General features: G+C 40.6%; 1 protein-coding gene across 16 annotated transcripts in view; it reads left to right on the top strand.

The window, feature by feature from the left end:
* The window catches only part of Limch1 (LIM and calponin homology domains 1), a 321,805-nt gene that overhangs the window by 138,168 nt on the left and 167,286 nt on the right, over positions 1-16,351 (top strand). For all 16 annotated transcript variants that reach the window (XM_074042353.1, XM_074042351.1, XM_074042364.1 and 13 more), the window contains exon 3: positions 16,152-16,221. In XM_074042353.1, the coding sequence (XP_073898454.1) occupies positions 16,152-16,221 (70 nt within the window). The remainder of the gene's footprint in view (positions 1-16,151; positions 16,222-16,351) is intronic.

Here is a 16,351-nt window from a genome sequence, read left to right as displayed (position 1 = left end):
GCCTCCTTCCCACAAGACAGGACAGATGTGATTCAAGTTCCTCCAGACACCAGGTGTCCCTCACTGACTGGGTGCAGTGTTTTCATTTAGCTCGTCTGTCCTGTCCCTATGCCCTGCCACCCAGGGATGATCTAGTGCTCCTAACATTTTCTTTGTGCTGCTCCACTCCACACCTGTGCCCTTCCACTCCACACCTCTGCTTCCCTTCATTCCAACCACATGGATGCTCTTTTCTCTGTCCATTTCTGTTGATCTAAATCCTAAACACACTCACACTGTACACTCTCCCCTCTGCTAAGGTACCCCCATTGCTACAGCCTTCATTCAGTTACCTGGGTGCCCATAACTGTGAGCACTATATCTCCTGGAGTGAACATGGCAACCCTCTTTCTATTGTTCCTATTTTGAAAGTTAGTTTGGCTATCAGTAGAGCAAGCAAATTTGTCTCACACATGCCACTATTTATGAGACTGCATGTTCTAATTTCTATTAGATTATTCCTTAAAGCGGTGATAGTGACTGTCAGTTTCCCATTACTGTAACAAAATACCTGAGATAATCAACTTAAAGTTTTTATCTCATAGTTTTAGAAGTTTCTGTTCATTATTGGTTGGTCCTGTTCCTTTTGAGCCTTAATACAGGCTTAAAAATGGACACCATGGTGGGAGCATTTGGTATAGGAAGATCACTTACCTCATGACAACTGGAAAGTGAAACAGAGAAGAAGGGGGCCAGGGTCTCAACAGCCCCTTCGGGCATACATCCAATAACAAAAAGACCCCCCCGCCACACACATAAGGCCACACTTCTTAAAGTCACCACCACCTTCCAATAGTGCCAAACTGGGGACTGAATCTTTAACACATGGACCTGTGAGGGACATCCTAGATCCAAACCGTAGCAGTGACTCACCCATCTATTCTTGCACATGGCAGGTGAATAGTAAGGTTTTGATGGAAGAATTGGAAGAAGGAAAATTATTATAAAATTGATGTACTTATAATTAATCAGTAAGCATGTATTAAAACTATGCTATGTTAATTCAAAATGGATGGTAGACCTAAATGTAAGAGCTAAAACTATAAAAGACTTAGAATAAAACATAGCAGTAAACTTTTGTGACTTGGATTAGGTTGTCACTTTTCCCATATAACATCAAAGCTGTAAGTGATTTTAAAAAGGTGTACAAATAGAATTCCACTAAAATTAATTTTTTGTATTTTTGAGGTAGGATCTCACTATGTAGCCCAGGCTGACCTCAAACTCATGATTCTTCTGCCTCAATCTTCTGAGTGGTGGGATTACAGACATGTGCCACCATACCTGGTCCTCTGGCCTAAAGTTAAAATTTTTGCCTGCAAATAATACCATCTTCAGTCCACAGAATGGTAAAAATCATATATTTGATAAGGGATTTATATCCAGAATATATAAAGAACTCATAACTCAATAATAAAATGATAGTCAATTAAAAATGGACAAAGGACTGAATAGACATTTCTCCACAATAGTTATACACATGAACAACAAGTACATGAAAAAATGCTTAACATTGTTTCTTTAGCCTTTAGGGAGATGCCAATCAAAACACTGCCCCACACTTATTAAGATAACTAAATAAATAAGAAATGTAATAGTAAGTGTGCCCTGGATGCAGAATAATTAGAAAACTTATGCATTTCTTATGGACATGTAAAATGATGTAACCACTTTGGAAAACACTTGGTAGTTCTTCCAAAGGTTAAACATTAAATTATATAATCCAATGGCTATACTCCTAAATTCATGTCCAAAAGAAGTGGAAATGCACATCCAAACAAAAACTTACACACAAATGCTCCTGGCAGCATTATTTGTAGTAGCTAATGAACAGAAATGCTCAAATGGCCAACAAGTGATGGACAGGTAAAACATGGTATGTCCTTATGACGCAATGTGAGTTGACCATGAAGAAAAATGAAGTACTTATGCATGCTACCATGAGGATGAACCTTGAAAACATTACACTAACTGAAAGAAACCAGTCACACACACACACACACACACACACACACACTGATCCCATTTCTATGAAATGTCCAGAATAGGCAAATCTATAGAGACAGAAAGTAGATTGGTGGTTTCTTCAGTCTTAGGTTGTGGGTTGGTAAAAGGGAGGAAAACTAATGGGCTTGGAGTTCTTTTAGGGAGAAGGAAAACTTAAATTAGTTTGCAGTGATGACTGTGTAATCCTGTGACTAAACAAACTATTGATTGTATACTTTTAATGGGTAACTCTATGAATTACATATCAAGTCATTAAAACACACACACAATGGGACTTAAAGTTTTGCCTTCAAGATCTAAAATATCATTGAGAAGAGTTCTTCCAATGTCATTCCATTCTTTTCTAGATGTACTAGTATATATTGTAATGCACTGTTCATACTTAGAACTTCATTGAAAAGATCGTGCTATGGATTGACTATATATATATTCTGTCTTTGCCAAAAAGATTTTTTTAAAACTGCAGAAAATAAAATGTACCAAAAGACACATTCATTAAGTTAGGAATTATAACATTAAACAGAGAAAGGCCATGAAATTGGGACCAAGGTGACATTGCTTAGATACTGAGTGGTTTTGTCACCATTTCTAGCTCCTTGTGACAATGCTTCACTTGATGGTCAAATCTTTCTGAGCCAGAGCCTCTGACTGCAGGAACACCTTCTTCATTCCTCCCAGTAAAACTGCATTTTGAATTTCTGCTGAAACGCTGTAAAGTAGAATGATGTGTGCTGCTACAGGGAAGGTGGCCATGGGGTCTCCCAACCTTCCCCTGCCCTTTTGTGTGTCCCACAGTACATCACAAAAGAACCCAGAGATCTTCTGCCTCCTTTGCTATCAGTCCGTTCCCAGCTATCCTGTAGAGAGAAGGAATGACTCCACTCTTCCTATCCCCTCTCCCACAGACCAAGGGGAGCTCCATCAGATAACAAGTGTAGATGACACAGAACCTATAGGCTGATCCTTCTAGGATGGGGTGGCTTGAACTCAACTTTAGTCTTGGACTTTAAAGAATGATTCTGATGTGGCCCATTGTTAACGGACCTAAAGTTGAATGTTGTTCCCAAATTGATGTCTTTGCCTTTCCCAGTACTTTGTAATTGTCGTCCTTTTCATTATAAGCAAAAAGTGAGATCCCACCATGAACTGGGCCTTGTACTAGAGCTGGGGTTACAGAGAAGATTAACTCTTCACCTGGTGAGGAAGGCGGACAGTTTCTGTAGTCTGTGATAAACAGGGAGGCCAAAGAGTGTTGAAACCTGGAGATGGGGAGCCTAGTCTCTACCTAGGGATTGGCTCAGTGAGGAGGTAACATTTAAGCTAGATTTCAAAGAATGAGTAGGCGTTCACTAGTCCACAAAGGAGTGAGCGGAGGTCTTTGGGAGAGGCAGGTCAGACAGAAACCCATGAAAGTACTTTGCATGCTCTGAGCTAGAGCCTTAGACATAGATGAGGCAGGGCAGACTGGAGATGAGAGGTGGTGTCCCGTCAGTTTGTAGAAGGCCTCACATAGCGTGGCAAGAAGTTTTGTCAGTACCCAGTGAGCAACAGGCAGTCAGCATTGCTTCTATACAGAAGAGCAAAAGGACTAGGATACATTCAAGGAAATGACCTCTGGTGACAGTGAGACTTTGATTTCTTTTTGCCATGCACCAAACACAAATATGTAAGTAAAACACCATGGCCCTAAAGAGAATAAAAAAATGCTCACTATACCTGTTTGCTGTGTCCACCCTCAGTTTACATCTTTCCTATACACACAGTGTTTCCAAATTCTGTTCCTTGTCACTCACTTAGAATGTGGGTTAAGTGTTCCTCACAGTGTGTCTTTTGGGGTCCACCTCCTCTGAGTCTGTGGCAGCCCCACTGTAGAATCCAGTTGTGTGAAGAATCCAGTCTGTGCTTAGCTGGGTAGTGTGAATGTGTGCAAATGATAAGTAGAATGACCAGGAAATAGAGTCACAATTCTAACAAGCCACATTAGAACCGACCTCCTCTTCCTAGTACAGCAAAGGGCCTGCAGCCCTTGGCTCTTCCCTATCACCCTCAGGACAGTAGGTGAGGGGACAGGAGCCTTGGGAGGACTTTCAAGGCCAGTGCCAGCTGTGGGTGCAGCTACATTGTAGCCGGGCTTGTCTTTGGAGCGCCACACTCCCTTCCCTTCCTGGGCATCCTCCCTTCCTTCCTCCCCAGCCCCAGCTTTTCTTTTGCCTTCCGCCTGTTCAGAAACCATGCCTATGTAAGGCCTAACATGACCTCATTCACTCGCTCTGTTCTCAAGCAGGATGCTTGGGAGGAGGAACAAACCAATGGTTGACACATCAGGCTTCCACCTGTGGGAGGGCGGGGATGGAAACCTACTCAGAGGAAATGCTAACAGCACCCACCCTTTATGAAGTGTGCACTATCCAGGCCTGTGCCGAGTGTACTACATGCATTACTTCACTTCCTATACATCTTGTATTATGACTAGTAGATATTTTTGTCCCTATTTTAAAGATGGAGAAACTGAGGCTCCTAGATGTGGACTACATAAATAAACTTGCCTAGTGAGTTACTGAGTTGGAATTTGAACCCAGGTGTTTGTTTCTGGAGACTCCTACTACTTTTGAAATTTTATGAATCCCAATCCTGGACCTCATGGTTCTGAGAACTTCTTGGTTAGGGGTCAGGAGCTGGCAGCTTATCCCACCCAAGACTGAACACAAAAAGTCTTTAGAACTGCATCACAGCAATTTCACTTTCCACCCTCCCGACAATAAACCCAGAAATAACTGGAATTTAGCTGTGCAAAAGAAATGCTAATTACAATCATTTACATATAATTACTGCATAGCTTATCACTGCCTTACTCTCTATTTTATTTGGTTATACTATTTTGCTCATGTGTTGTCAGCTTCCACAGTTCATTGATCTCATGTGTCATTTTATACTTAAAGTTTATAGAAGCAGGGGGAACCTTGAGTGAAGGCATGGTGGGAAAGGCAGGTTGGGGTAAAGGGGCTTGATTACTAGGTGAAGGCACTTGAAGAATGTCCTGTGGTTCTTGGGAAATCACTGGAAGAGGGAAGGAAGTTGTCCAAAGCCAAGTTTTAGAAGTGGTCCATTTGGGTGACATGGGCACATCAGGTAAGATGGCAGTGAGTTGGGGTGGTGAGAGAGTTGCTGAAATGCAAGAAGTGAGGCATCATAGGAATGTGTTCTGTTTAGATTTAGCACCCTGAGTTTGAAATGCCAACTCCAGTACTAGCAGCTCTGACCTCAAGGCATGTACTTTGACTTGTCTTCGTGATTTGTTTTCTTATCTGCATCATTTTGATGGTAGGCCTCTTCTAGTCCTCAAATTCCATAATTTCCAGACAGCAAGAGTGGTCATGCAAGCGGTGGATGGTGAGAGAGATTGAAAATGAATCAGAAGGGCTCCAGAGTCTTCAGATAAATGCTTTATGCTTCCTTCTGTGTTTGTAAATCATTTCATCAGTGTCAGATTTTTGTTTTGTATTAACAATAGAAGTGATATATAAGAAATAGAAATGGATGCATCTGTTTACCATGCCCCAAATCTTAGCTTTGCTTTCTGCTCCCATCCTAGGAAGATCCAAGTGTTTAGTTTCACATTTGGGGGCAGGATTTTCTTGGGTACATTTGCAAAGGTAGGGTTCCTTTTCATTGGGAAAAGACCTCTGCAGAGTTGTGATAGTTAAGGTAGTGTTGGGTGCTATAACTAATGAACCTCTAAATCTTAGTGGTTTAATGCAACAGAAAGGTACTTCCACTCTTGTGTAGCCTAAGTGTGTCAGTAGGGAAGGGTAGAAATGACTCTGCTCCAAGCAATTATTCAGATGGGACTCCATCTAACAGAGACTCCATCCTCTATTCAGGGTTTCCAAGAACTTTCTGGGTGTCCATGTCCAACTAGGGAGTGAGGAGGTAAGAGAATGAAGAATTGGCTTGGGAGAGTTTTTAGGGCTAGGCCTAAAATTCTTCTGCCCACACCCCATTGGCCAGAATTCTATTACACAAAGGAGGCTGGGAAATACAACTTCGTTGTATGCAGGTGGAGAAGTTGGTGAATTTGGTGAGCAGTCTGTGCCCCAGAAGCTGTATTAGAATAACAGCAGCATTGATACGCTCTTGAATTCCCAAGCTGAGGCCCAACTTCTTAGAATTCCAAGTCTACAAAGACTTTCTAAAACTCCTATGATTTCTTCTTGGGTATGCTCAAATACAGCTCACCAATCACCCAATCTGGACAATGCATAGCACCCCACAAACATTTGGTAGCTATTAATAGTGGTAATTTGCATTCCAACAATGTCTTAGTCATATGAAACTCCTCTGTGGTTCAGGTTTCATTTCCCCTGTTGTTCACTTAATTTTTTGTGATGTCAAGCATTACTTTTCTTGGTTTTGCCAAGGCAACTCTAAAAAGGAATCTTTAAAAATGACTTCTGCAACAGGTTTATGGTCAAGGTTAAATTGATCATGTGCTTGGGTTCAAAAACAGATGCCATGTTAGATTAAAATGAAAGCGTATATACCTTCATCCAGGGCCATAGTGAAACCCAGAAAGTGATCAAGGGGACCACGTAGAAAAACACTATTGAGCCAAATTAAAAGGGACACAAAGTGGGTAATTTTGTGATCGGAGTTGCCTGTCGCAGCTGTACAAACCTAGCTAGTGAGATGGTGAGGTAATCTCTAGTTGTAAAGAACAAAGTGATTCCCCATGAGATTAAGAATGAACTTCCCCACCCTGTGTTTAAGGTACAGATAGCAGCTGTCCTCTCTCCTGAACTCTGGGATAATTATTAAAATGGAATTTCAGAGAAGAATGGAATTTCAGAGTAGAATAAGCTCAATCCTTTCAGATTTGCAATGGCTCAAAAATTTTTCCTTTAACGTTCCTATTACAGTCCAGTAACAAATAGTTGCCATTGATATAATTCACAATGTCTAGATGGTCTTGTCATAGAAACTCAGCAGTAATATCCTTAGTGGTGTGCCCCTTGCACAGCTCTTATATGGCCTGTTGGAATAATATGTATGAAACAGAATCTCTTTCCCCCAAAGCATGGATCAGAGATGTTTTTAAAAATGTTGTAGGTAGAAAAAGTCTTTACTTCTTTTTTATAACCATCAAACAATGGTTGAGAGGCCACCATGTGCTGGATACGAGGGATACAAAGAGTTATAAAATGCATTCTGTGGTTGAGTCACAATGTCAGCATCATTCCTGTTGGTCCCAACAATTGTTTCTTTAAGGAACTCAGTTGTTAATCTTTTAAGAACTGTAGTCCATAGAGTATTGCCAAATGTGCCTTTAGTTTACCTTTTAAGAACTCAAGATGGCTATGCATTAGGTGGTGACAATGAACCTAGTATGTGTACTATTCTGGTCTTCCTGTAGGTTGTAAATCTACCAGTAAGTATGCCCACCAACCTCCCAAGAGGAAGAGACTTGGGGTCTTCCCTGTTTTCTTTTGTATCCCCTGTACTCAACTTCAGAGTCAGCATAATATAAGATCAGTACATAAAGGAACATATGGAATGGCCTTGTGATCTAATGGTTATAGGGTGCTTTTACATGAGTATAAGAATTTAGAAAAAAAAGAATTTGGTACATACCATTTAACTTGGGCCCTAAGAAACATTTATTTTTGCCTACCTTGTTAACTTCTTTCATAATTTAGAGTAAGTCAAGATCATAATTTTTCTTATTGTTTCTAGCTGTTTCTCATCAAACATACTAAGAAAACTATACTCATCTGTTGGTATAACTCATTTATGTGAGATTTTTTTATCCAAAGGTGGCCAGAAAACAAGTCAAACTTATTTTAGTCTTTGGCAGTTGGCTAATGGAAAAGTTGAAATTAAACAACTTGAATTTACCTAGCCAAAATAGACATGCTCAGTTTACATGAGGAAATAAGCAATCTCTGTTTATCAGATTCTAAGAACAGACACCATCCTACTGGATTCTCCCCATTATCTTGGATGGAAAGTGAGGGCTTCTAAAACTCCATTTTATTAAAGGGAAACTATAACCCTGATTAAGTGATGTGCCAAGAACCCATGATTAATGCGTGCTGGATTTACCTGGTAAAACCTAGACTGCTGACTCCAAGCTCACTGTCCTTTTCTCTTCTTCAAGTTCAGTGCTGTAGGTTATTTTGATGTTTTATTTATTTGTGCTCTCTGATACCTATGATTTTAATATGCACAAATTTTCTATAATGTTTATAGTAGTAGAATCATTTTTATACCTATTCACATATAGTGATGTTTTAAAAATATAAACCAGATATCTCAGTTTCCATCTTAAACATCTTCTGGTACTTCCCATTGAATTTAGCAAAAGACCTAGACACTTCCTCTGAGCCTGGGTCTTGCTTATGCTTTGGCCTTACATCATAGAGCTCTTCCTTCTACTCACTGTGTAAGTTGCATTGTCTTAGTTATCGCTCAAAGATCCCACGCCCCCTTCTCTCAGGCCTTTCTGTTAACTGCTCAGTCCACTTGGAACTCTTGTCCTCATTTCTCTCCATGGCTAATACCTTTGTATCATTCAGCTTTTCTCATGTTACCTCCCTGGGGCAGCCTTCTCACCATCCAATTAAAGTATCACTCACGTGGCATATCATTAGGTTCATTTTCCCAGCACTTCTGCTATCTGAATTTTTTTCTCACTTACTTTTTTTTTCTTCTTCTCCACTGTCCATTCACTCATGATACCATGATGAAGAATCCCAGAGAACAAAGACTTTGCTTTGCTCATTCTCATTTGCCCTCCCTGAGCCTAAAATAGTGTACAACACACAGCAAGGACTTGACAAAGAATAGTTGGATCAATAAATATCTGAAAGTAGTGCCTTCTACTTGGCTCTTACTTCTTCAACATTTTTGTCTTTATTTTTGTGGGTAAATGTGGGCATGTTGCTCATAGAGGACCCAGGATGGCACAAGTGCTGAATTTTTTATTCTGTAGAATTATGCCATTTTCCCAGAAACATTTTTCTGATGAATACTAAGATGATCTGTTACTAGATGGAGTGAACAAACTACCTGTTGACATCTTCTAGCTGAAGGTTTTGGACAGCAGAGCCCACAAGCAGGACCGAGGCTCAGAGCTCTACTGGATGGAGTTTTCAGCCAAGTGGATGGCGGACTCTTTGCGTCAGGGATTCCTGCTGGTGATGTTGTTTGTTGAACATCCATGGGGAGAGCTTGGATCCCACGTCTTCCCCTTACCACTCCCCAACAGATACTCTTCTAGTTTTCTTTTTCTCCACTGGTGCTGATGTTATCCTATTATATATATATATGTTTTTGTAGTTCTGGAGCTTGAACTCAGGGTCTTCACCTTCAGCCAGTCTACTAGCTCTTTTTTTGTGATAGGGTTTTTTGAGATAGGGGGTCTCACAGAACTATTTGCCTGGGGTTGGCTTTGAACCATGATCCTCCTGATTTCTGCCTCCTGAGTAGCTAGGATTACAGGCATGAGCCACTGGCACCCAGCAATCCCATTATATTTTGACATTGTGCTTTGTTTTTATTTGTGCTTTGAAGGCACATGCTAAAGCAGACTTTCTAAAGCACCAAATTGTGGTATAAAATGGCTGCCCAAAGGCTTGTAGACTGTCCCAGCCAAGCTACAAAGCAGCTGGGCATGCCTCTGGGGACATCTTCACATGTTGTAGATCACTTTGTTTCTTCTGCAGAAACACTGGAACCAGGTACATGACCTGTGCCTCGGGGCAGGACTTCTGGGTGATGATGCACATCAGAAGGTACAAAATCTCAACTATCATCCAGCATTGCCACCTGAAAGCTGGCACCGATAGGTTTTTCTTGAAAATGTTTATATTTCAATTATAGGATGGCAATAGTGATTTTTAACAAAATTACAAGTGAATATTCTTGACTCTTACTCATAGCTTTACTGTTGAATGTCTCATTTATTTTCTAACATACAGAAAAAAGTCCTCAGTGATGCAGAATACAAGATGAGCAGGTGCTGGGCTTTTCTACAATGTGAACTCAGTGTTATCTTTTACTGTTGTATAATGTAAACTGTGTGCAGAGTTGGGAGATGTTTATGTGAACACATACAGCTGCCTTGACCTGGAAATATTCTAAATGTGTAAGAGCATCATGACTTTTTATTTTTTAATTTATAGCAAGACATTTTGAGAGAGGTAATAGCTTTTGGTAGTTCTATTACAGGCTGGCATTATAGTTTGCTTTATTTATTTACTTTTATAACTTCATGTGACAAGGGAAGATTCTGGCATAGAAATAGAATTCTAGGAAGGATGAATAAAATGAAATACTTAGGACAGTTTAAAAATCTAAATATATATGAAAGAGGAGCTGGTGGGTTCACATGACTAAAAATTAATGCATCTCTTAGACATAGAAGACAGAAGGGTGCCCACCTCTTCAAAAAGAATTTTTAGGTTATTAATTTTGGAGTGGAGTGTTTTATTATTTTTCTACTTTGGCAAATTAGTGACAGGGCTTGGTATCTGGAAACAATGCTATTTCATTTAATTTAAAACATCTAAAATTATTCAAGAAAGTGGTGGATATAAAATGCTGTGCACCGATTTCCTTTAGATAAGAATTTAGCCACAAACACAGAGGAACATTTGTAGAGAACTTACGTGCCCAGCTCTGTGCTACCTTCTTACATATTTCATTTGCTATAACACCTCTATAATTAGTAGCATTATATTTCTGTATTGTTGAGACAACTGAGGCTAGTGGGCTTATCCAAAGTGATATTCCTAGGGAATGTCCCAGCTGGACTTTATTTCAGGCAGTCACTCTCTAGAACTAATGGTCTTGTCCCCTCTGCCAGCTCTCCTATATCCTTCTATGTCTATTAAGAAGGACATAGGCTGGGCATGGTGATACACTTCTATAATCCCAGCACTTTAGAATCAGGAGCAGGAGGATTGAAAGTTTGAGGTCACCCTGGGCTACCTATTAAGACCCTGCATCAAGAAACAAAACAAAGGCCTAAAGAACATAGCCCCATATGCATCGTTAAGGCGTGCTCTCCAAGAAACCATCCAACCTCCAAGACATGCAGTCAGCCCCGTGTATCCGTGGCCAGGGCTCAGCATCCTTGGATTCTACTGGATCCAGTGAAAAATCACAGAGTGCTGGGGAGTGGCTCAAGTGGTAGAACACCTGCCTAGTAAGCCCAAGGTCCTCAGTTCAAACCCCAGCACCACCAAAAAATAAATAAATTGAAAAGATTTGCACCTGTACTGAGCATGTACAGATTGTTTTCCTTTGTCATTATTTCCTAAACAATGTGGCATAACAGCCATCTCTGCAGCACTTACATTGCTGGCGATGATTTAAGGTGCACAGTGGGACAGCGTGGGCTCCATGAAGACACTGCACCATCTCATTCAAGGGACTGGAGAATCAGGAGATTTTGGTGTTTGGGGGGCTCTGGAATGAATCCCCCTCAGGTACTGAGGAATGACTCTACAGCTAAACAAGGTGTCAGACAGTGTGTACTATATGCTGGGGTGTTTTGTTTTTGTTTTTGTTTTTTGGGTTTTTTTTGTAGTAGTGTTAGGGTTTTGAACTCAGAGTCTCATCCTTCCTAGGCAGGCATTCAACCTCAATCCCTTTCCTTTTTGCTTTCATTATTTTTCACATAGGGTCTCATACCTTTTCCAAGAGCAGCTTTTCCACCATGATCCTTCTACTTCCACCTCCTATATAGCTGGGATTAGAGGAATGTACCACCATGCCTGTCTTATTCTTTGAGATAGGGTCTTGCTAACCCTTTTTTGCCCAGGATGTCCTGGAGCCATGATCCTCCATCTCTGCCTCCTGAGTGGCTGGGATTATAGGTCTGAGCCACTACACCCTACCCTAGAAACACATACATGCATATATATGCATATCTATACTTATATATGTATGTACACACACATATTGGCAGTACTGGGGTTCGAACTCAGGGACTCATGTTTGTTAGGTAGGTGGTCTTCTGCTTGAACCATACCCACAGCTCTTTTTTTTTTTTATTCATATGTGCATACAAGGCTTGGGTCATTTCTCCCCCCTGCCCCCATCCCCTCCCTTACCACCCACTCCGCCCCCTCCCTCTCCCCCCCACCCCCTCAATACCCAGCAGAAACTATTTTGCCCTTATTTCTAATTTTGTTGTAGAGATAGTATAAGCCGTAATAGGAAGGAACAAGGGTTTTTGCTGGTTGAGATAAGGATAGCTATACAGGGCATCGACTCACATTGATTTCCTGTGCGTGGGTGTTACCTTCTAGGTTAATTCTTTTTGATCTCACCTTTTCTCTAGTTCCTGTTCCCCTTTTCCTATTGGCCTCAGTTGCTTTTAAGGTATCTGCTTTAGTTTCTCTGCGTTAAGGGCAACAAATGCTAGCTAGTTTTTTAGGTGTCTTACCTATCCTCACCCCTCCCTTGTGTGCTCTCGCTTTTATCCTGTGCTCATAGTCCAATCCCCTTGTTGTGTTTGCCCTTGATCTAATGTCCACATATGAGGGAGAACATACGATTTTTGGTTTTTTGAGCCAGGCTAACCTCACTCAGAATGATGTTCTCCAATTCCATCCATTTACCAGCAAATGATAACATTTCGTTCTTCTTCATGGCTGCATAAAATTCCATTGTGTATAGATACCACATTTTCTTAATCCATTCGTCAGTAGTGGGGCATCTTGGCTGTTTCCATAACTTGGCTATTGTGAATAGTGCTGCAATAAACATGGGTGTGCAGGTGCCTCTGGAGTAACCTGTGTCACAGTCTTTTGGGTATATCCCCAAGAGTGGTATTGCTGGATCAAATGGTAGATCAGTGTTTAGCTTTTTAAGTAGCCTCCAAATTTTTTTCCAGAGTGGTTGTACTAGTTTACATTCCCACCAGCAGTGTAAGAGGGTTCCTTTTTCCCCACATCCTCACCAACACCTGTTGTTAGTGGTGTTGCTAATGATGGCTATTCTAACAGGGGTGAGGTGGAATCTTAGTGTGGTTTTAATTTGCATTTCCTTTATTGCTAGAGATGGTGAGCATTTTTTCATGTGTTTTTTGGCCATTTGAATTTCTTCTTTTGAGAAAGTTCTGTTTAGTTCACTTGCCCATTTCTTTATTGGTTCATTAGTTTTGGGAGAATTTAGTTTTTTAAGTTCCCTATATATTCTGGTTATCAGTCCTTTGTCTGATGTATAGTTGGCAAATATTTTCTCCCACTCTGTGGGTGTTCTCTTCGGTTTAGAGACCATTTCTTTTGATGAACAGAAGCTTTTTAGCTTTATGAGGTCCCATTTATCTATGCTATCTCTTAGTTGCCCCACAGCCCTTTTTTGCTTTAGTTATTTTTCAGATAGGGTCTCACGTTTTTATCCATGACTGGCAATCCTCCTACCTATCCCTCCTGCATAGCTGAGACCAAAGTCATGTACCACCATGCCTAGCTTGTTCTTTGAGATAGGCTGGCCTGGAACCACAGGCCTCCTGATCTCTGCCTCCTGAGTAGGTAGAATTACAGGTGTGAGCCACCACTCTCAGCCCTGTGTGTATATTTGTAAATTGTCTCTGGAAAGTCATTCACGTTGCCTTGAGGGCATCCTTTTCTCCTTTATGAATAACCTATTTTGCAATGGCTGTGTGGGGCCCTGTGGGACAGAGTGACAGAGTGACCTACATTTTACTGTCTTGTCCTCTAGATTCTTTTTGAGTTGTCAACACTACACAAATGTTATTTTTAAATTCAGTTTAAAATGACCCTGTTAGGAACTAGTGAGAAAAGTAATATTTCTTAACAATTCTATACATGTAAAAACTTGGCTTTGGATACATTATATCTATCTGTATGTTTTAAACCAGAAAATATCTTCACACCAGGTAAGAAAGAGCACACCCTGATCCAAGACTCTGGGGTGCTGGTCCTGACTGGGCCCTGATCAGCCCTGGGGAAAGTACTCAGTCATACTAGGCCTGAGTTTTTTGAGCTGTAAAACAAGAAGTGTGAATAAGTTGCCTTCCAACTTGAAAAAAACAGCAACTCCTAAATAAGTTGTAAAGAAGTTCTTTTTTTTCAGAGATTAAATGCATGGCTAAAACTAACTGGGTTCATGAAAAACAGCAGCCATCTTGGTTCTTGGTGGGCAAAAAAAAGACACATGCCTGCTTCACGTATTACCAGTTGGGGACAATAGCCTGGTCTTGTAATGAAAGATACTAAGAACAAGCAATTGATCTTTGGCACAAAAGCAGAATATCCTGTCTGTAATGCTTCTGTAGAAACATTTCTTAATACATTGATAGTGTTATTGAAGTATGGCAAAGACTTTCTGTAACTGACCTCTAGAAATCTATGAAGCAGAATTTATGGTAATCTTGGATTGCATGAATTATAATGGAGGTCAGCAAATCTTTTCTGGAAAGGACCAAATAGTAAAAACTGTATGCTTTATGGGCTATACATTCTGCATCGTAACTACTGATCTCTCCTCATGTGGCCCAAGAGTAACTGCAGATAATATGTAAATGAATGGGTATGGCTGTGTACCAATAAAACTTCATTTACCGAAGCAGATGTTGGGTGACATTGGCCCATGGGTTGTTACTTGCTGACCGTTTAATTATAATAAATTCTTGCCCTAAATTTTGCTTTGCACGCTATCCCAAGATAAGTTACCTAACTGCCTAATTCTTGAATTTGGAAATAAATTTTCATTCTACCTCTCTTACTTTCTTTTTTTTTTTTTTTTTTTCATTTTTCTTTTATTATTCATATGTGCATACAAGGCTTGGTTTATTTCTCCCCCCTGCCCCCACCCCCTCCCTTACCACCCACTCCACCCCCTCCCACTCCCCCCCTCAATACCCAGCAGAAACTATTTTGCCCTTATCTCTAATTTTGTTGTAGAGAGAGTATAAGCAATAATAGGAAGGAACAAGGGGTTTTGCTGGTTGAGATAAGGATAGCTATACAGGGCATTGACTCACATTGATTTCCTGTGCGTGGGTGTTACCTTCTAGGTTAATTCTTTTTAATCTAACCTTTTCTCTAGTTCCTGGTCCCCTTTTCCTATTGGCCTCAGTTGTTTTAAGGTATCTGCTTTAGTTTCTCTGCATTAAGGGCAACAAATGCTAGCTAGTTTTTTAGGTGTCTTACCTATCCTCACCCCTCCCTTGTGTGCTCTCGCTTTTATCATGTGCTCATAGTCCAATCCCCTTGTTGTGTTTGCCCTTGATCTAATGTCCACATATGTACCTCTCTTACTTTCAATTATTCTTTATGTGTAACCAATTTTGCAAATACCACACTCTACTCTTTACCCTGATGCTAACCATATTTGAGTTTTACAGCTTGATTTCCTTATTTTGCTTTCCTCTGAATTTGTTTCCTGTAGACAGTCAGTCATAGTTGTTTCTCTTGCATTCCCTTGTGTGTGTTAGCATTTTTACATGACCTTAACCTCACTCTGAAACTCTTTTGCTCAAATATCTTTCGTACCTAGGGAATTGTGGTCAGCCTTGTTTAAAATCTTCAGGATATGATTGGTTAACCTCTTACAAAATGTAGTCTTCCTTTTTTAAGTGCAGCTTGACCACATTTAATAAGCCACTCTCCTCAAAGACCAAATAGAATCTGGAGGCAGAATCTGTCTTGGCAAGTCACTTGTAAAGATGGATGCTGGTCTCTGAACTTAGTACCTTCCTGGAGAGGCCCCTGCCTTAATCAGAGAATCAAAAGCACCCCTTACTTGTGTGGTATCACCTGGCTCAATTCTAGACAATTCCCTTTCAACCTTGACCCCAATCACATCCTTGTTCATTTGAAGCCCCTGCAATTGTCTCCCTTCCTTCTCTCCTAACACTCCCAAATTCCAAAACTCCACCTGCCATGGACAAACTTGATGTTGGCAAAGCTCTCCCTTGCTGCATGAAGGCTGATGGATTGTTGAGATTTACTACATGCTTTAGATTCACTGCTTTTCCTATTCAGCAGTTTCACTGTAGCCCCAGATGAAGGTGATTTGTGTGATCCATCTTGCTTTATGTCTCACTTGACATTCTGCCTTTTTCATGACAGGTTGCTGAATGCTATAAAGCCAGGACTTGTTAAAAAGATCAATAGATTGCCTACTCCCATTGCAGGATTGGTGAGTATCGAGAATTGTGATTTATTTCCCAATATTCCCTTGCTTCAATGTAAGGGTCACAGCAGTGTCATTTATCATGCTTCTCTCCTGCACTGTATGTATTCTGCTCCAATGGGAACGCATTGAATCC

Source organism: Castor canadensis, chromosome 9 (genome assembly GCF_047511655.1).
Source record: "Castor canadensis chromosome 9, mCasCan1.hap1v2, whole genome shotgun sequence".
Lineage (NCBI taxonomy): Eukaryota > Metazoa > Chordata > Mammalia > Rodentia > Castoridae > Castor > Castor canadensis.
Note: the sequence above shows the minus strand (reverse complement) of the source record. Positions and strands in the feature narration are given on the sequence as shown.